The sequence below is a fragment of the Cornus florida genome, unplaced genomic scaffold (genome assembly GCF_030987335.1).
Source record: "Cornus florida cultivar Cherokee Brave unplaced genomic scaffold, ASM3098733v1 CherokeeBrave_3.0.0_Hap2_Chr11, whole genome shotgun sequence".
Lineage (NCBI taxonomy): Eukaryota > Viridiplantae > Streptophyta > Magnoliopsida > Cornales > Cornaceae > Cornus > Cornus florida.
The window spans coordinates 23,477,660-23,499,671 of NW_026775581.1; the positions used below are offsets into that span (position 1 = coordinate 23,477,660).

The window sequence follows — 22,012 nt, forward strand, 5'->3', positions numbered from 1 at the left end:
TAAACTATTGGGTACTGCTGCATACCCATCCATTTATACCCATGTCACTTTCCATTCGAATCTGATAGGGGACAAGTCTCTCCTTGTAACACTTGGTCACAACCTGACATTTCAAAACAATACTGCGTGTTATTAATTTAAAATTAGAGTACTATTTAATCAATGTGGGATTTGGAAATTTAGCTTTGGCTTTTTAAAGGTCAGTTTATCATATTGGTTTCCTTGTACAGTAATTGACTACTAAACTTTCATTAACTGGAGTATATAAATTACCTCTACAATTGGCGTCTGTGCCGATCACTCCTCTCCGAACTTCGCCGGGCGACGATAGGACTGTATCGAACAATGCATTGTCACGATTTGGAGGGCTTTGACGAGTACATAGGAACCCATTTTGGACTGCCATGTATGGTCCTCGTCACAGTAGTACCTTTTTCTTTTTCTCCCGACCAATACAATATTACCGCGGTTAGTTCACAAACATCTCTGTGTTAATACGTTCTCTTTTGCAAACCTTCAATTATTGAGCTGTTTGTGATGAATATGCCCATTACAACGAAGTCTGCTTCTTTTATATATATGAATATGCCCTACCTTCAATTGTTGAGCTTGTTTGTGATGGTCTGCCTTTGTCTACAGCGACTCCATATTAAATTTCCCCCATTGTGGATGGGTATTCTCCCCACCACATAATGAATCACTTAGATTTCCCATTATATACACTTTTTTTTTTTTTTTTTTTTTTTTTCTGATTTGATAAAGTCAACTATTTAGACTGCCCACTTGAATCCTCAAGTCTCAACTGGGAAAAAAATGTCAAAGGATTTGAATTTTGGGATATAGAGGAGTTGGTGGTGAAGCGAATACTATTAGTGGGCTATCTCTGGTCTCCATATAACTCAGATAAAAGAGGGGTTGTGTCTCGAAGTTTTTGTTTTACCTGTAATTTGGTACAATGGGTGGTGTTCTTTTTATTATCTCACTCTTTTGCAATTTGCTGCTGCTTCAAAATCCGTCTTTTTCGTATCCATTATGTACTAATTCAAGTATGTTTCACTACTTCACTTTCTTCCATTTCAATTCTGTTAATACGTTATTGATGGTTTTATTGCTCTATTTGCAGCTATCAATTTACATTCTGAACTTCTTCTTCTTTCTATTTATCTGGTGTAGGGGCAGCCTTTAACCCAAAGACCCCTCTGGTATTCTGTCCTTACAGTGGAACTGTCTGCTGCAACTCCACCCAAGAGTTAAGTTTGCAGCAGCAATATGTCAAGATGAACATCTCAGATTTTGGCTGTGCTGCCCTTATTAAATCGGTTCTTTGTGCGGTAAGAGTTTTTATTTATCTTCACAAATATGAATTTATCTGTGATATATAAAATTTTGAATCATGAATTGATTGAGTACTTGGTGATGTAATAGTATAATCCTTCTTTTTGTAATACATTAACAGGATTCAAATTAATAAATTTATCACCTTATGAAGGATTGGTACAACTTAGACATCTTTGTAACTATAGGAACTATTGCTGTTATATTTGTTGTCTTAATTTTTTTAATGATCTATCAAAATTTGACTAAAATTAACTATTCTTGCTTCCCAACCCAAGTAAAAATCAATATATGAACTATATAATAAGATAAATATGTCAGTAAATAACGTTTATGCTTTATCTGATGCCTGTAAGAGAATTGTAAAAAAAATAAAATAAAATAAAAAGAATCGAAAAGAAATTAAAAAAAAAAAAAAAAAAAGAAGTCTATTGAACATATTTGTTTGTTTCAATGTCTGAAATTGTAATGGCATTATTCTAGCCTACAGAATCACATAAATTGCCTCAACTAAATCTGAGAGAAGTTTATTCATCATTTGTTTCCATGCTTTTTCCATATATGCCTTTAATTCTTAGCCAATTAGAAATCACCATTCTTAAAGATCAATTTTCTCTATATATCTCCTGAAATTGTATAACTTGGTCACTAAAAGTTATAAATTTTGGTTCTTGTGTTTGGCACAAGTTTATGTGTACATCTAATTTCTTGCCAAATTTGGAGTGACTTGATACAAAGTGAATTTGATGGGAGTGGTCACCCAAACGTTATTATACTTCTGATATTTTCATTTTTATATGTGTTGCTTATCTCATGTTTCATCTGAATTCATGTGCATTGATTTTAGTATCTCATATTTTACAGAGATGCGATCAACTTTCAGGAGAGCTATTTAGAATTGATTCTGTTCCCCGATCAGTCCCTGTACTTTGCAACTCTACTGTTTCAGCAAATTCTTCTCAAACTAGTCAATCAAAAATTGATTATTGTGCAAAAGTATGGGAGACATGTAAAAATGTATCTATAATGAATTCACCATTTGCTGCTTCATTACAAAGTCAAGCTGGAGTACCAATTACATCCAATTTCACCAAGCTTACAGATTTTTGGCAATCAAAAACTGATTTTTGCAATGCATTTGGTGGAGCTTCCCTTGATGAATCAGCATGTTCTGATGGAGGACCTGTTACACTAACTAACACTGCTGGGACTTTAAGTCCTCCAAATGGTATGTGTCTTGAGAAGATAGGGAATGATTCTTACCTTGATATGGTAGCTCATCCTGATGGCTCTTCTCGTGCTTTCTTCTCCAGTCAGGAAGGTAAGATTTGGTTAGCAACCATTCCCAAAGATGGATCAGGAGGAACACTAGAGCTTGATGAATCCAATCCTTTTCTCGATCTAACACATGAAGTCCATTTCGATAATGAATTTGGGATCATGGGCATTGCATTTCATCCAAATTTCGCCCAAAATGGACGTTTCTTTGCTTCTTTCAATTGTGACAAGTCTCAGTGGCCTGGATGCGCGGGAAGATGTTCATGTAACTCGGATGTGAACTGCGATCCTTCAAAGCTAGGTACTGATAATGGTGCCCTTCCATGCCAATATCACAGTGTAATTGCAGAGTATACTGCTAATGGTACCACATCCGAGTTTTCCTTGGTACATTTCGATGCACATGATTTATTTTCTCTTCTTATTTTTCACTTAAAGCTTATAAATGTAACTTAATCTTTTTCTAGGCAACAAGTGCTAAACCATTAGAAGTGAGAAGAATATTCACAATGGGCCTTCCATTTACAGATCATCATGGGGGACAGATTCTTTTTGGACCTTCAGATGGGTACTTATACTTTATGACGGGGGATGGTGGAGGTACAGGTGATCCTTACAATTTCGCCCAAAATAAGAAATCATTGCTTGGAAAGATAATGAGGCTTGACATTGACAACATACCAAGTGAGTTTTAGCATGGAAAATTTCATAATAGTGCATATTCCAAACATCTGTTGTTTTAGGAATTAATAGCCTACCCAATATTTGTTTCTTGTACAATGTGGTTTTAACCAATTTTTGCATTTAAGTTTGTGCCCTTTAACATATATTATCAACATATCATCTATATTCTTCTACTGCAAAGCACAAGAGTACGTATTTGAGAATTTTCAAGACCAAATCCATGTTTTTCCCCCCAAATATCAAAGTACAGCCTTAGATCTTTTACTTATTTATTCATAAAATGCATACTGCACGTAGATGATACGTGGCTTTCATAACAAATTGATTGGTCAACATTCCAATGCATTTATATCAGACAAAACAAACTTGAATGCATGCTTTTATACTGTCTATCAAACAAGTTGGAACACTATGTGACTAATTGATATACCCAATGTAAACATTCTCTTGTTATTGCCAGTCAGAATTTTTGTTATTCTGGCCCTTAGTAGATTTTTGGTTGCTTTCTCTGTTATGTCTGGTTCACTGTTTTTTTAGAAGTGAAGCTCAGTCTCTTAAGGATGGTCCAGAAAACGCTTTAATGTTTTAAATTTTGGATCACACCCCATCTTCATGTTCTCCTTCTCCAAAATTAATATTACCCACTCACTTTGGCCATTCAACTTGTGTCATTGTTTTTTTTTTCCTTGTCCAGTAAATAAATGAGATATATATATATATATATATATATATATATATATATATATATATATAAAAGGAGAAAGATTTTACATATAGACATGGGGCTTACCCTAAGGCCCAAAGAGAGTGGGCAAAAAGGAAAAAGAAAAATCAACCAACACACCCAAATGAAGCATTATCAGTGATACAAAAAGGAGAAGCCCAAACAAAAACTCCAAAGCCAGGCAACAGAAGACTACCAACAAGGCAAAGGTGGGAGATATCAACAAACATATGTCGTCCAATGTTCAGATCTCTACATTCATCAGAAGGGTAAAAACACATTCTTCTCAAATTCATCAAAAAACAAGTTCGGTAGATTCCAATCTGCAGCTATAGATGGTGCAAGTGGGTACTTGGTTTGACTAACTGAAAATAAACGAATGCGAACTGAGTTGATGATGATTTGCAGCTTTATCATAGGACAGACAGAGATGTTTTTAAAGATTCTGTTGTTAAGCTCCTTCCAAATGTGGTACACAAAGCCGCAAGGGTCAGCCTCCATTAAGTATTCTGCTTTTCTTTAATTTTGGTTTCCAATTTGATGATGCCCAGATGTGGAAATCACTCCATTTGTTACGGTTTGTGTAAGTGATTCCACACTGAGAATAAGGACATTGATGAAACAAATGGTTACGGTCCTCAGCAGCACCCACACAGAAGATGCACACATTGGGCTACATTCTAAAATCCAATGATGGTTTGTCTTGAGCGGATAATTTGTCTTGAATAGCAAGCCATAAACAAAAGGCGTGTTTGGGAATAGAGTGCCTAAAAGAAACCAGGTTGTGCCAATGGACATTAAGGTGATTTGGTGAAATTGATTTGAGGGTATGTTTGAGTGAATAGGTTTTATTTGGTGAAGGTAACCATTGGATGACATCATTGGTGTTGAGGTTGGGTAAGGATAGATTAGCAACCACGCCTACTGTTAGAATTCAGTACCTGTTAGATGCTCCATTACTGACTTTGTGTTGAACCATAGGTTGTGCTAAGTATCTGTTCTGCAACAATCCCCTCGAAAACCATGTACAGCATACCATATCCCATGGGGCTTTAGCTCTGAATCTTGACATAGAAGTTCCTGCCCATAGGAATCTTTGCATGATTTGGTTCATTTGAGTCATCACTTTAGCTGGTACGATAAACAAGTATGTCCGGAAGATGTGCATGCTACAGAGGGTAGCTTTGATCAGTTGCAGCCTCCCTGCATATGAAAGTGAACTTATGTCATTGTTTCATTTGTTCATAAAATAAAATGAAAAAGGATAAACTTTGGATCTAAAGGATTACTAAAAAGATGGTGGTTATAGAAATCTTATATTTTCTTCCATGCTTGTTTGGCAAGCTAGTCATATTAAGAAGCTATATAGTTTACTTTGCTTGGATCTGCATTTTTACTGTTCTCTTTTCCCTCTTTTAACATGTCACATATTTCAGGTTCAGTAGAATTTAGCAAGCTTGGTCTGTGGGGAAACTACTCTATCCCCAAGGATAATCCGTATATTGAAGATAAAGAGTTGCGGCCTGAAATATGGGCATTGGGATTAAGAAATCCTTGGCGTAGCAGTTTTGATTCAGAAAGGCCTTCCTATTTTATGTGTGCTGATATTGGGCAGGTATTAGTTTCCACTTCTAATATATTGGAATGGATGTTCATGCTATCATTTTTATACAAATCAAGCTGCTGAATTGGCTACATAAAGTGACTAGGTCCTTTTTCACTCGGAGCATATATTGTTCCTAATTTAATTATAGTTTTGGGCAAAAAATAGGACATATTTGATAGTTTGATGCTCTTATCTTACTCTAAAAACTTCATTCCATCCCACGTTGTTTGAAAGTTCTGTTAGGCTGGTTTATAATTCTTATTGAGGATTACTCCTGCTTAATTCTGAAACAAGCAGAGATGCAAAAGCATAAAGGTGCAATCTTTTGGTTTTATTTTTCTTTTTGCCTCCTGTTTGTGTGACATGATCTCATTTGCATGGTGATGTATCTGTATTATGTTTCTAAATCTTACTCGAAGGTCACACAAACCACAGCATGAAGAATTAAGTTAAAACACCATGTTAGATATCTACCTGCTAATTATATGCTTTAATTTTTTGAATTAAGAGCATTTTTGACTCTCATGCTGATGATTATACATAGGATCGATATGAAGAGGTTAATATAATCACGAAGGATGGGAACTATGGTTGGCGTGCTTATGAAGGTCCCTATCTTTTCACTCCTCAACAGTCACCTGGAGGGAATACATCTATAAATTCGATAAGCCCAATCTTCCCAGTAATGGGATACACTCACTCTGATGTGAACAAGAATGAAGGATCAGCAGCAATTATAGGTGGCTATTTCTATCGGTCCATGACTGATCCATGCATGCATGGAAGGTGAGTGAGCTTTTTCTCCCTTCAGTTTAGTCTTTCTATGGATGAGACTTTCATATTTTTCCCAACAAACCGGTTACAGTAAGACCTACAGAAACACATATGGGTTCGGGGAAAGAATCCCCTGAATTTTGGGTAGCTGTTGTTAAACCGGGTCGAATACTTTATGAAATCACTGACCACGTCCTATAGGGATCATCATATCAATAGCAATAAGCCCTGTTTGAAGAGGCTTATATGCAGAACGTCGCGAAATAATACCCGGAGCAGGGATTCAATTAACTGAGATTCGGAAGCTGAAATTTCACCTCTGCCATCAATAGGTTTAGCCAGGGTCAAACTCTTCTTTGGTGTCAAGGTAATAGCTATGAATAGTCATCGACTCCCGGGAAAGGGTAGAAGAATGTGACCTATTATGGAACATACAATGCATTACAGTGGAAAAGTTGACAGACAAGTCACCCTTACTGCCATTCTACAGAACCGTACATGAGATTTTCACCTCATACAACTCCTCGTTCAATTCTTTCGAAGTCATTGGATCCTTTTCCCCGTTCGAGAATCTCCTCCCTTCTTCCACTCCGTCCCGAAGAATAACTAGGACCAATTTAGTCACGTTTTCATATTCCGACTGAATTGAATTGGGTATATGAATCTAAGAAAAAATGAGAATTCTTGATCTCTCTCAATTCGAAAATCCAGGATTAAAATGTGCGGAATTCGTATATGAAAAGGTATAAAAAGGAAGAAAAAAGAAGAAGGAAAAGAATCATGCAGCCTCAGAGGCAGTAGTAATGATTTTTGATGAACTTCTTTGCACTTTCAGCAATTCATGGAAGAATGAATGACTTCTTCGATCTTTTTCTTGATTTCAGCCATTTATTCATTCAATTCACAGTTACAGAAAAGACTAAAGGACTTCGGTTGGATATTGGAATCCCCATCTAAATGGATTCATCTTATAATTCAGTAAAATTATTCCAGTAAATAGCAGAATCGTGGATAGGGAATCTATACTAACAGCCTACCCTAATTTATTGTAGAAATTTTCGGCGATCAATGAATGACAAACTAGAAAAACTTTTTGTTGGATAAAGGAACAAATTACTCAATCCATTTCTGTATAATATAAAAGGTAATTCAAATGCCTCTTGATATTAATAGGACATTGTAAAAAAAGAATGACTATCTACTAAATTCACACTTTACACGGAAACAGTGATAGGATATAGGGCATTGGCTTGAAAACTGAAGATACAATTAACATGTCAAAGGATTCTGCAGGTATATATATGGAGATCTGTATGCAGGTGCTATATGGGCAGGCACCGAAAATCCTGAAAACAGTGGGAATTTTACCACAAGCCAGATTTCTTTCAACTGTGCTCGTGACTCTCCAATACCATGCAGCTTTAAACCTGGAAGTTCACTTCCTGCTTTAGAATCCATCCTCTCATTTGGGGAGGACAACAATAAGGATATTTTTCTCCTAGCTAGCAGTGGAGTGTACAGAATTGTTCGTCCAAGTCGCTGCAATTACACTTGTGCAAAAGAAAATGTTACGGCTGTTGCGGCACCAGGTCCTGCAGCTTCTTCCCCACCTTCTAAGGCAAGCCAATTGAGTCATCCATATAAGAATCTGATGCTCTTAGTCTATTCTCTTTTGTTGCTTTTTCTGAGTTTCGTCTAATGTGTTGCAAATCTGTATGTGATCTCTAGAGAACGTTTTGGAGTGGTTTGTATGTAGATAGCTTCGGGGGTTTTTTGATAAAACTGAAAATTAAGTACTGAAAATTTTAAGAGTTAAATTTAAATCCTAAAGTTTTAAGCGGTTTTGTAAATTGTAAATTTTATTTTTATTTTATATTTTATATCTTTTTCAGATTTGAAGTATTCAACATTTGGTGATAATTGAAGTCATTCACTTAAAATTTTGCCTTATTTTAAGAGTCATTTTTTTTTTTTTTTTAGTGATACTCAAAATACATTATCAAATACACTTAATTGATTAAGAATTTAATTTATTCAGAATTAATTGGTCAATTGACTATGAGCATGCATGGTTAAATGCATAAGCAATATCCACCGGCTGTATAAAGTTTAACTGAAATTAAATATATATAAGCAGCATAAGGGAGACAATTGAATTCAAAGGTCTCTCAATTCTCTAAATAATTATAGCATGTATATAAATAATAATATACTTAAGGAGTTACATCCTTGTTAGCTGTAAGTGCAAAAACAGTAATAAACATCAGCAATTAGTCCAATGACAGTAGGCACAACTGTATTTGTCTTTCTTTTTTTCCTTGGCAAACAACACTACACCACAATAAGATTACAAAGCCATCCGGTGCGAACACCAGGATGGGTGGATACAAACAATAGGCAATAAATAAAGTGTAACAAGGGTTATTTGTCCCACATCGAATTCAGATACAAATAATAGGCAATAAATAAAGTGTAACAAGGGTTATTTGTCTCACATCGAATTCAGATGAGAAAGTGATTCGGTATAAATGAGTGGGTATATAATACTAGCCAATAATTTGAGTTTTTGAGTAAATGAGTAAGCATCCACCGTTAGAGGCCTACGTAGAAAGACTGCAAACACACCGGCATTCCAAGCCCTTCATATCAACCAACTACAAGGCGAAGCGTTTGTAGTACATCACAAAGACCAAGAAACTGTTAACCCAAGTCCACGTACTGCACCGCTAGAACAGGATACCATTCATCTAGCAACCCAGCATCATTTGGGCCTGCAATATCATAAACCCATCTGCAAAGACGTTACACTGAATAAGCTTAAGTGACAGACAACTAGTTTGGGCTTAAATAGAGGCCTAGCGAAACTTCAAGCCAATTGAACTTCCACACCACCTCATCCATTATGATAGATATCGATAGGGGTGGGCAAATAATCCGTCAATCCGGTTCGAACCAATCCGATCCGTATGGTTCAGTTCGGTTTTCAGATCTCATGATTCTGTGATGGTTTAGAAAAATAGTAATCCGCTATTCGCGATTCGGTTAACGGGTTGGACCCTGAAAAAACCGATTCGATCCGTTAACCGAGCCGATCCAATCCGTTACCTTAATTTTATATATATATATATATATATATATATATATATATATACTTATTGTATTTCTATTTTTTATTTATTCATTATTTAAGACTTTAAGTTAACCTAGGTCACCAGAGTCATTAGTCATTACAGCCATTGTGCAGTGTGTGCCTCCCTCAGCCTTTGCAATCTTCACTCTTCGACTCTGTCTTCTTCCTCTCGTCTCCCAGTCTCTCGCCTCTCAATCCAGCACCTATCAATCCAGCAACGGCCTCTTCGACTGGATCAACCTCTTTTTCGGTGAGTTCACAAGATTTTTTTATGGATTTTCTTATTCTCCTCTTCTCTGAACAAATCATGTGATTTATGAACCATCACTTCTTCTTGTGCACCAAGTATTGTGTTCAGTCATCTTTTTAGTATAAACCATTTAATTCTCTGCTGTTTTCTTTCCCTTATATAAATTGCCTACCTCTTCTTGATGCCTATTTTCTACTTTCCAGCCAAGACAAAAAAATAAAAATAGAAATATTGTTTAGAAGAAAAGGTCCATGCTTGTAACAACCTCACCATGCCAACTCCCCATACTGTTTTCACTTGGATTCCTATAGAGATTTATTACAACTCTTTTTGAAATAATTGAGAAAGAGGATTTGATTCATGCTGTGTGTGAATGTTTTGCCTTCTATTTTTAGTTTTTTTAACTGGAAAAGGAAAATCACCTTTGAAGTCAAACTTTTATGTTGTGTAAAGTATACCATACGAGTTGTATAACTTTAGGGGTCTGTTAGTCAGTCTTGGACTGTTTGAAAAGCCCAATTCGTGAAAATCGAATCAATTCAATCCGTTATTTCACGGATCGGTTTGGTTTGGATTGAAGGTTCCCACGAATCGGTTCGGTTTTAAATTTCATCAATCCGTGGGGACCGGATTGGATTGAACTTTACCCCCAAACTAAACCAATCTAATCTGTAATCAGCCCTAGATATCGGTATCATAATACACAAATGGTGGGCCTAATTTTAGTAGAACAGCCTGTTGGATTTTAATTCAATAATCCATGTAAAAATCAAGAATACTTTAACTAATTAAAGAATAATTTAGATATCGTAGCTGATTGATAATTAAACCACATAATACCTTTAAAATATCCATGTAATCCTCTGTAAGTTCCTGCAAAAACATTAAGGTGTTTTGCCCTCTTCTGAAAGTTGTCCTTCGATAGGGCTGAATAAGGGTTTTAAAACCCTTATATAACAATAACAGGGGGGGACGGCTCTCTACAAATAAACATACCCAAGTCTCCCTTCCTATTATGAAAATTTAGATATAAATGGTTGGAATCAAATCATACCAAATAAGTTAGAAAACCACAATCTAACGTTATAAAACCATACTCCCAATTAAACCACCAAATTGGAAAGTACAACCCAATCCATCTAGTATCGATAATCACATTGCAATCCTATTTTAGAAAACGTAGTGAATAGGACCATAAAATAATTTTTATTATTTATATATAAAAAATTTCAAAGATCTCCCACTTAGTCCATGCACTCTAAGTTTTATAAAAATGACAATATGGATTGCAACACACTTTAGAAAAAAGTTGAGTGGCCACTCATTTTTGTTTTATAAAAAATACAATTATCGAAATAGATGGATTAATACTTTAGAACACTCTCTTCCATAGACTTCCTCAATAGTGGATCATAAATGCGTAGACAAATAATATATTAGTCTAAACAGTTCCATGATCTCAAAACCGATTCCATTTAGGATTCAAGCAAATATAGTGGTTTTTACTGTATTTCATGAGATGTGCAAACTGCATGTGGTCTAAACGCATACCTCACTATCCGTCCTGCTTCACACCATCGCAGTATGTCACCTGAACATATTACAGCAAGTCGCCAATCTTCTGTTCAGTATGAGGGTTTACCGATATGGAGCCAATCCCATATCTAGCCCAACCTATCCTCATGGAGTGTGAAAAACTCTCACAGGAAAACTTTAATATTTATGTTTGGATTTATCAATGTGGTGTCAATCTCACATCTAATCCAAACAACCTCATAAGTGTATTACCAATCCCAAACAAATCTTATGTTTAGATTTATTGATATAGTGTCAATCTCATATCTAGCCCAAACAACTGCATGAGTGAAATATCACTCCCAGACAACCTTTAATAATTATTTTGGATTTACCGATGTGGTGCCATATCACATCTAGTCCAAACAACCTCATAAGTGAAATACCACTCACAGGCAAACATAATAGCATGTACATAAACCATGTATATCAAGATAATAACAATGATCCATCATAACTTTATTTTGGATGCAAATAATTGTCACCATAAGGTGTAAATTGGAGGAAAAATTACTGTCACCACAAGACGTAAAGAAACTAACTGCAATATAGCATATATAAAAGAAATATCGGACATCATAACATAATGACTCTCGAACACCTATCCGAATCGTGTTTTTTAAATACTTTATTATCTTCGGTTAAAGACTTTAGTAAGAGGATTTGCAACAATCTTTCTGTAATCATATGGAAAAATCTTAATAGCACTTAAACCTTAACCATCTCATGCTTGAAAATGTACTTTATGTTAATGGGTTTACTACGCTTGTTACCCTTTAAATTGTTTCTATATACTTAATTAATATAAGTCTTTAGAGAAAGTTCAAGTATTCCAGTAGCGTGATCTCTATGGATCCTAATGCCAAGGACATACTTTACATACCCATGTCCTTTATGTCAAAAACTTTACATAAAATTCTTAATATCATGTATCACATGAATATCATTGCTACCTGGCAAAATATCATCAACATATAGGACAAGGAAAATAAAAATGACTCCCACTGAACTTGAGGTTTATGCATTTATCCATAACATTCTCTTTGAACCTATAATTAGTAACCATTGTATCAAAATTTGGATACCATTGCTGTAAAACTTACGTAAGCCATAAATTAGTGATAATGAAAGAATGACTCTTAAAGAGTTCTTTAATGAAACTGGAGAAAAATCTCAAAAAAATCAACACTTAACTTTTGCTTAAGCACTTAGCCATCAATTTTGTCTTATATTCATTATACACCTCAAAAACACTAACTACAAACACACTTCTAAGCTCTAGAAGATCTCATAATCTAAACAAACTTAGGAACTAGATTGGAAACTGAAAGAAAAACTTGCAAAGGAGAAATAACTAAATGAGTGGGAATAACTAAAAGAGTGGGAATATGAGCTTTAACTAAAACCACTAAAGAAAGTGGATTGAAGCCTGAAATAAATAGAATAGATGCTGAAAATACTTTTCTACAAAAGAAACTACAATATCTTAAACTCTCACTGGATTTACCACTCTCATTAAATATGCATGACATATTCCAATAATCTCCATAGGTCTACAGGACAGTAAAATCTCAAATCTTTTAATCTTTCAAGATGCCCAATAAAATAATCATTGATAGTGTGAGTATCAAACTCCTTGATATCTGTATTATATAACTCTATCTCTATAAGACATACCCACACTTTCTCTTTTCTGTAACTTTATTTTACCCAAGAGAACTAGGAATGGTATACTGTAGCACAATGCGTTACTATTTAAGTATATATTGTAGTACTACGATTTACACCCTCCTTACCATTCTCCCAATAAAACTCATCACCTTAGTCCGATCTTAAAACCATAATCATTATACTCAAATACTTTCAACTTTAGTCTGATATATTTTACACACATCAAGTGTTTCGGACTTGTAATGACTCGGTCATTTTCCTTCCTTTCATTTTCTTAGATTTTTACGGATATTTTTTTTTCCGTTGATCTTTTCCTTTCTGTGTTCGGTTTCTCGTCACTTAGTGTCGTCTTGAGTGCTCGGGAATGGTTTCCGAGACTCTGTCATTTGGATTGACAACTTCCTTTAAGGACCGCGTCATTTTCACATTTTTACTTTTTGGACACTATTCACTTTTCGTCCTTTTCCCCATTTGTCACTTTGTTGGCATAGCCTCCCTTTTTGTGCTCAGAGTTGATTTCCAACTTCACATACCTTCATTCTAAGTGGTTTCCACGAAATGTGTATCTTTACTTTTGTAGAAAAGTACTCTAGTTGCTCCCAGTGTGCATAGAGGCATGGATGCATAGTTCTTCAGAAACATTTTTTTTTCTTAGGGTGTTTTTCATAAATATCTTTTAAAGATATTTTATTTCAGGGGTTTTTAAGAAAATATTTTTGGAAGATATTTTCATTCTGGGTCATTAGTGCAGTTATCACTTTTTGGATGGGCCATTGTACAATTAATGAAAGTTTTTGCAAAAATGTCTCGTTTTGAGTCTGGATCCTTGTACAGGGTTTGTTTTCACTTTTTGTCAAGTCTTGTACTCTTAGAATTTCCTTCTGGTCGTTTTCCCCTAGTTTTAGGGTTTTTGGCCCCAATTGCCGCCGAACTTGTTCGGGGTATATCTTTCTGCTCAGGGCTTGGTTTTCGACGCCGTTTCTTCTATTATTTATATTTTCTCATTTTGATTCTTTTTTGTTCATGGAGTTTTGCCGTTTGAGTGCGTCTGCTCAAATTCTACTTTTCCGGACCCAGCAGGACCCGTTTGGGACACTTTTAGGGTTTTTCTAGAAATAGGAGGTGAAATAAGAAAAAGTGGACTTTTCTTCTTATTCTTCCCTCTATTGGCCAGCCATCCATGGCAACCATGGCTACCGCCTTCTTTTTTCTTTTTTCGGCCACTTCCCTTTAGTGAAACGCCGTAGTGCTTTAGTGTTTAATGTTTGCCTTGGTGAGGCCTTCGATTCCAACCGATTGGAATCCCATTTTAACCATTTTTTGAGTTCGGGTTTGAAGCCAAGTTAGGATTTTGCTAGGAATTCCTTGGGGTTTAATGATCACTGTGTTGTCCCTGACAAAACCCCTAAGTATCATCGGATTCGGAGCGGTTTCATTTTGGTGACTTTTGATATTTTCATCTCAAATTGAGGTAGGGGATGTCTTAGGTTTATATTAATGTTCTATTGATTGTTTTAGAAGCTTACACAACTTATATGCATGCTTTAGTTCAAGTTCTAGAATTTAATTTAATTATTTTCTATATTTAAGATTTAATTCTCATGATGATATACAACTTAGAATTAAATTGTGGCATGCTAGTAAATTAGGCTTTGGTATGTTTGTTAACATATATTAAATTGGGATTATTTGAATAAGAATTGTAACTTTTATTTAATAATTTCCTTTCATGAAAGTTTAATTCTCATGATCGTACCTTGCATGAAATTAACTTATGATATGCTATTAAATTAAGTCTTGGCATGTTCCTTAACATACTTTAAATTGAGAGCATTTAGATGAGTTTAAAAGTCTAGAGATTTTAATTAAAAGAATTAATTAGAATCTATTTAGTGGTTCCATTGGCCTAATTAAGATTTTGAATGAATATATGTAATGATCATGCTAAATTGTTTAACATGTATTAATTGGGAATCATTTGATTGAGATTTGAAACCTAGAGAAATTAATTAGTTATTTAATTAATTTCCGTTTCTATTGCGTTAATGATTTAATTATGTGTTTGACATTGGTAGTATGTTTAAATTATGATTTTGGACTTGTAATGGATTTATGAGTTTATGTTTTCAATATTGAATAATATTGTTATAGCGTGTAACGAATCGCACTCTAAAGATTCGACATTTGTCATCATATAGTAGTTGTGGATTTAGAGCATGTGTTGTGTGGTTTCAACCTACTTGTGCATGGAAGATGTTTTCGTGCATTATTTAATTTTATATAAGTTTTGAACTTATTTATTGATTTTTAGAGTTGCTTAGGACATTGTTACGTTGAGATGGCTAGGGTTTGGCTCTAGTATGGGGATAAAAGTCCTCTAAGTCAATTGTGCGCACTAGGGTGGTATTCCCAACGGGTTAATGCCCATAATAACCGTTTAGGTCTTGGTTTTACTCTGAGATTTGATGTCCAAGTCTTCCACTATTTGATTTCGCATTCAATTCCAAGTTGACAACCAATGTTTAATTATGACTTGTGATTTTGGTTATTGGCGATTTAATATTATTAAGTACATTTGTGCATTATGATTTTTAAGGAATCATCGCATGTTTTTAATGTTGTTAAGTACATTTATGCATTATGATTTTTAAGGAATCATTGCAGTTTTAAATGTTGTTAAGTATATTTATGTTATATTATTCAAATGTAACTTAGGAATGATCCTATAGATTCATTTGGAACATAGATGTTAAGTGTCATGACCCACTTTTGTCGTTTTCGTATTTTAAATTTCAAGTTGATGGCTTTGAGAATCTATATCTTGTTGCTTTGTAAAGCATGCTTCTATGTTGTTGAAATTGCATGAATGATGTGAGTTATGCTAGAAATAATCTAAGGTAGCTTAGGATTCTCCCTGAGTCTCACTTTTAACATAGACGCTAGGTGGTATGGACCATATGTATTGATTTATATCAATTTAATGAACAGTAAAACGCTAGGTCTATGCATGCTCATCTCTTACGAGTAGTTTCATGTTACTCACCCACGTAATGGAGACATTTTTTAGGTACCTGAATCAAGGTTGAGATTCTCATTATGCTTAGATGAATTACGGACTTGAAGGCTTCCATTTTTGTAAAGATTGGCTTGAAATGCCGCTTGTAGCCTTAAATTTCAAAATGTGTATATTTGATTTTAAATATGTAATGTGTGCATAAGTACACCTTATTTTATGTGTATGTATAACACGAGGTCAAGGTCCATTAATTTTAAAGTTCAAAAGTATGTTTTAAACTTGTTTTGGATCATTGGGAATGCATGTATAGCCTCAAGGTTGCCTTAAACTTGCTTTCTGTTTTGTCGTTCGGCTGTTTTCTTGTTTCTGTTTTGTCGTTCGGCAAATTATTGCTTTCTATTTCGTCATTTGGCAGTTAGAACTTCTGACCATGTAAGTCCAAATGCTTGAACCTTCAGTTAGTACACCTGACCATGTAGGTCAGAACGCCTGACCATGTAGGTCAGAGTTCCTGACCATGCAAGTCCGAACGCTTGACCATAGGTCAGAACGCTTGACCTTTCCGTAAGAACACCTGACCATGTAGGTCAGAGCGCCTAACCATGCAAGTCTGAACGCCTGACCATGTAGGTCAAGACATTCAGCCATGAAGAGTGCCGAACGTGCACTCAGCTTTGAAGAGTGCCGAACGAGCACTCAATGTTAGACCACATTGTTCCATTTTCATATCTTTTCCATTCGGACTCCGAATCAGGTGATTCTTAAGTCTAATTTCGTTTATTTTTCGTTGTCTTTCTAATGGTGTGCACGGTGGCACCCGTTTCAGTTTGAAATGACCATTTTGCCCTTAGTTCATTCTTTTCAGGTTTGAAATCCTTACTTCAGTACTTGACTTTTTTTGAGTTCTGTGGCTTCATGGGGAGTCATTTTGGTGCCTTAAGGATGGCGTACATATCTAGAGGCCATTTCACTTCTTTCACTTTAACATTTTAGATCCGTAATCGGGTCATCTTTGGTTCATCACTGACGCACCGGGTTTATAAAATTTGGGCCGTCACAGGACTTCTGGTGGATTAAGTACACAATTATACTTTGAGATCCCATTAATGAAGATAATGAAATACATTTACCATAAATGAGCTATAATAAGAAATGGACCACAAAATTCAATATTTATATTGTCTAAAAGACTAAATGATTGACTTGCCTCAAAAATTGCGTTTCTCTGCATCTGTCCTTTGATACAACCAACGCATAAAATTTGTGACCCAATAATCTCATCCTTTACCAAGCGTTTAAGTCTCTTTTGAGAGACATTCCCCAATATCCTATGCATAACATAAATGAATCCTCTCTAACTAAAACACGATTAATTTTATTCGGACGGTATCGAGTCTATTAAAAAACAAGAAGCAGGTAGGATCACATCTAGATCCATCTACCATATACCTATACTTTTACCAAGTTTGGCTCAAATATTAACATGGCAATTTTCATTCATGCTTTGTTTTTCTTTTTCACCACAATAACCTTTTTCTTTTGATGTCCTTTTATTTCTACAGAACCAACATTTATCATTACATGATCAATGTCTTTTCATGTATTGTTCTGCCTTTCTTTATTCTTTTTAGCCTTATACACTTTCTTACCACCTAGTTTCTTCTTGAAACTATTCTTTATGTCACGGCAAGATGAACTGACTTAGTTTTAACACCTTTGAGTCGCTCCTCTTCAATCACACAAATTGGTAACAGTTGGTTAATGTCACATTTAACTTATTGTGAATTATAATTCACCTTGAAAAAGCTGAAACAATCTAAGTAGAGAATAGATCACCATGTGGACTAATAACTTATTATCAAATATGATTCCCTACTACCTCAGATCATTAAGCAACTTGCACATTATATAGATGTACTCCCTCACTGAACTATTGCCATTATATCTGACTAACATAAACCATGTTAGATAATAGTATTGTAGTTGCTTCTTAATATCCATTAACTCTTTCTTGATAAAATTAAGAAGCTCATTAGCAGTATCAAAAACCAGAATGCTGATGAGCGCTAAATATTTGCATATTCGAGCCCCTAAATATACATATGTTAAGGCCTAAAGTGATACTTCTATAGACTGATTTATGTTTGTAGGTATTTTCCCAGAGAAACGGTTAAAACTGGGATTTTAAGATGAAAAGACTGATATTGAAGCTTACAGAGTCGTTGCCGGTCATCCAGAGCAAGCTGAGAGCTTAAATGGTAAAGTTTGGAGGAACTCAAGATCCAAAACTCGAGCCCAAGTCTTGAGGCTTGAGCCGTATAAGTCAAAGTAGAAAAGTCAACAAGGCACTAAAGCTCGAGCTTTGCACCTTTAGGCTCGAGCCTTAACAAAGGGTACTCGAGCTTGACCATAAGGTGCCCGAGCCTTGACCCTTAAGCTCAAGCACAAGGCGTTGGAATTTGAAGAGTTGATTTAATGAAGAACCAAGCTCTTAGGGCCTCGTGCCTCACCCCAAGGATCGAGCACCATTCCCCAAAGCTCGAGCCTTGCGTACCTAAAGCTCGAGCCTGGTACCTAGTGCTCGAGCCCGATACCTAGTGCTCGAGCCCATGAAGCTTAGATTGAGCAATGTTAACAAAGATGAAGCCCAAGAATATTCTAAGTGTTAAAGAAAAAGACGCTTTGGAAAATAGTTGAAGAAATTTGGCTAAATGTCAAAGTGAAGATCAAGCACCAACCCTTAGAGCTCGAGCATCACTCCAGAGAAGCTCGAGCCTTTCTTCCTAAAGCTCAAGCCTTTGTTCCTAAAGCTCGAGCCTTCCATGACAAGACATATTAAGTTACGAGATTGCTTTCTTTTCAAGTCGTATCTCATCCCAGATGGGCCAGAAGACCTAAAAGCCCACCAAGCCTTTATTTTCTTCTATAAAAGAAGGTACAAGCCTTGATAGGAGAGGTCCATTTTTCTCGTGTTAATTTAGAAGGCTAATACTGTGGTGGTGGCTTTTAGGGTTTCCAGAACCTTAGAAGGTGAAGATTATGAGAAGAGAAGTGTCGTCCGTAACGATGGAGACAACTCCAACACAGATGACATCCAACATCGTTATGAGTAGCTAATTCCTCTCTTAGGGCACTGATGTAACCCAATCTAGTATTATGGTTTGATTGTTCTTAACTCTAGGATTATTTTAATGTCTATTATGTTTTGATTATATGACTATAAGTAATTGAGACAACTCAGTTGGTTTTAATGCTATAATAGATTACAAACTATTATTACCTTGTCTTAGATATAATTGTTTGTTTTCTATTCTTAACCTATCTTATTAGACAGTATCTGGCAGAGTCCTGCCGGACATAAGAATAGAGGTCATATAATGGTGTTCCAATGTTTTTTATAAAAGAATGTTTGCATAGTCTATGCTTAGGAAAGATGGATTATTTACAAAGTAGTTAGAATAGTTAAAGTAGGTAGGTGGATAGTCCATGCTAACCGCAGATAGGTTTTAGTTAACTGAATTTTATAAAACATCTTTCTTTTAAACCCGAATTGAATGAATGTTATTGAGTTCAATTCATTTAAAAACATAATTTGTTAAATTCCCAAAGTTGATGCAATTAACCATAATATGATGATTGTGGTGAAGTCAAAGCTCTAAGATTTCTCTCTCTGATCACTTAATTTAATGTAGTTTAATATTTCGTTTCAATTTTAGTTTGTTTTTAATCATGAAAACCAAGCAAACTTTTCAACCAGTTACCTGTAAACCATTAGGACTAAAGTAAAAATTAAACATAAATCTCATCTCCATATGGGTTCGACATCCTTTTTACATAAAGCTATCCTATACGGAATCGTTCTATTGCGAGTGGTAAAATTACACACGACAAATACCACCCAGAATAGTATCATCAATAGAAGTATAAATTAACCTAATGGTGTGGTAGTACCTTTAGTCCACATAAAAATGCAACAACTTTTTTACTTAAGAAGACTTTGCACTAGGCATATGGGTTTTTTCCTTAAAAAAACACAAACTCGTAGTCCTAAAAACCCAATATAATATCAAAACATGTCTTCTAAGCAATATAATTTTAACCATTCAATGGTTCAATCCCTATGAGCTATCTTTAAATTGTGGAAGCGTCTGTAACCTGAATAAATGTTATATTGAATAACACTATATAAACAACATATAAAATAATATGTCATAGCTTTAGGGATTATTACTTTAATTCGTGCTTTGGGTTTTAAGCCGAATTTCTCAGAGTGTTTTACTATGTGCAAAAAATCGTCCACCCTGCGGGAACAAATAAAATGCCATCTAAAATCACCTTTTGGCAGAATTTTAGATTTTACTTTACTCCCCAAATCTGTAGTAAAATCGCACATAGACTTATTAAATTATACTTGAATTATTGCTAAACATTTCCACTACCTTTTAGCAAGAAGGTAATTTAGTTATAATTCAAGCACTCTCAAATATTCTACTCACTTATCCCACACTAAGACATTGATCGCCTTTTAGCAGAACAAATGCCCTCGTGTAGGTAAGTGCACTATGAGACCTCAATAAGACCAATGCCGTAAAATTTAAAAAAATAATAACTTCAGTGAGCGTGTCACCTTTTGGCAAGCATCACCCACTTTGGCTATCACCTTTGAAACGGTCACTTTACCAGTCTTCCTAAACCCCAAGGAAGAAGCTATACCATAGAAGTTCCATTTATTTAAGTTCAACAATTTCTTTATAATGCACATAAACTAAACTCAAATAATATGGAACACTTGATTTCACTGTAATATAAATGGCTTTAACACAAATAATATTAAGCCTTTTCATACATATCAAGAAATTACAGTGAACAATATAATAACATGCACATCAATCAAGATTTAAAAATCTTAATTCTTTCTATACTTTATTGAAATAAAATAACAAAAAAAAAAAAATTGATGCATGTATATTATATATCCGATAAACAATTTAAAGTACTTGAATCTTTAAATCAATTAGGCTAATACTGTTTTCTTATGACACGCAAGCTCCATAGGTTTTTCAACCTAAAATTAAACAATTAAAACTTGAATTTTTAAATTAATTAGATCAATAATACTTGCTTATGGCACACAAACCCTCATAAGTTTATCAACTTAAAATTGAACAAGTATTATGAATTACTTAATAAAAGTATTAGACATAAGGAATGGCTAGACTGGCACATAACTTCATGATCTTATATATGTATATATTACATGAAATAGTTTATTCATACATAATATATACTGGACAAACAAATCATTCCATGATGGAGCACGTAATCCAAGACCTATATTCTCTTTATATGAATAATTTCATAAAAAACAATTCAAAAGAAATTCTTTTGAATCACTAAATGTTATTAATATATTCTTCATACAAATCAAGACATTTAGTCTCGTTGTACATCCATGTCATATTAAGTGGGTATAATGATGTACCGCTCATGAATGGTTAGATAACAACACATTACTGCATCAGTCACTATACATATATATGTGTGTGTGTGTGTGTGAATATATGATTGAATACCAAATTAAATAAATATTCAATCCTGATTTTTTTTCAATATATTTTTAAATAGTTTATGAGAATATATATATGCAATCACATATTCACATTTATATACATGTTGGACAAAACAATCGATCACCATCCTTAAACTATTTAAGCATGCAAGGAGTTCGATAACATAAACTCATACTTTTGGTTTGGAATAGATTTTGAAGGTTGCCCCAAAACAACAAAGGACCATTGTCTTAAAATACAAACAATAAAACATTAATTTCATGTAATCAAAGCAACTATATACATGATTGCACACACATTAACTGAGTTATCTCAAATGAATAGCAAAGATCTTAAAAGCTTCCAAATCATTCTATATAATAGTATGCTCTTTCAATATATCAATTAATTTCAGTACTA

The 22,012-nt window shown here is 34.7% G+C and overlaps 1 protein-coding gene across 3 annotated transcripts; it reads left to right on the forward strand.

The window, feature by feature from the left end:
• The first annotated feature begins 279 nt into the window (after positions 1 to 279).
• LOC132284608 (HIPL1 protein-like) lies at positions 280 to 8,308 on the forward strand. 3 transcript variants are annotated; one of them, XM_059786721.1, is made up of 7 exons: positions 280 to 468; positions 1,174 to 1,331; positions 2,200 to 3,000; positions 3,081 to 3,297; positions 5,458 to 5,636; positions 6,172 to 6,413; positions 7,695 to 8,308. In XM_059786721.1, the coding sequence occupies exons 1-7, from the start codon at positions 405 to 407 to the stop codon at positions 8,098 to 8,100; spliced, it is 2,067 nt and encodes a 688-aa protein (XP_059642704.1). In that variant the 5' UTR covers positions 280 to 404; the 3' UTR covers positions 8,101 to 8,308. The 3 variants fall into 3 exon arrangements, with proteins under 3 accessions (XP_059642704.1, XP_059642705.1, XP_059642703.1); XM_059786722.1 differs by lacking the exon at positions 280 to 468 and adding an exon at positions 475 to 1,046 and having other exon boundaries at positions 2,200 to 2,914; positions 3,142 to 3,297; XM_059786720.1 differs by lacking the exon at positions 280 to 468 and adding an exon at positions 476 to 1,046.
• The last annotated feature ends 13,704 nt before the right edge of the window (positions 8,309 to 22,012 follow it).

Bases quoted from the DNA above. Each gene is read 5' to 3' on its own strand.
- LOC132284608 (XM_059786720.1), top strand. From the start codon at position 956: ATGGGTGGTGTTCTTTTTATTATCTCACTCTTTTGCAATTTGCTGCTG. The intron at 3,001-3,080 runs GTACATTTCGAT...ATCTTTTTCTAG, and splicing joins CCACATCCGAGTTTTCCTTG to GCAACAAGTGCTAAACCATT. The intron at 5,637-6,171 runs GTATTAGTTTCC...GATTATACATAG, and splicing joins TGTGTGCTGATATTGGGCAG to GATCGATATGAAGAGGTTAA.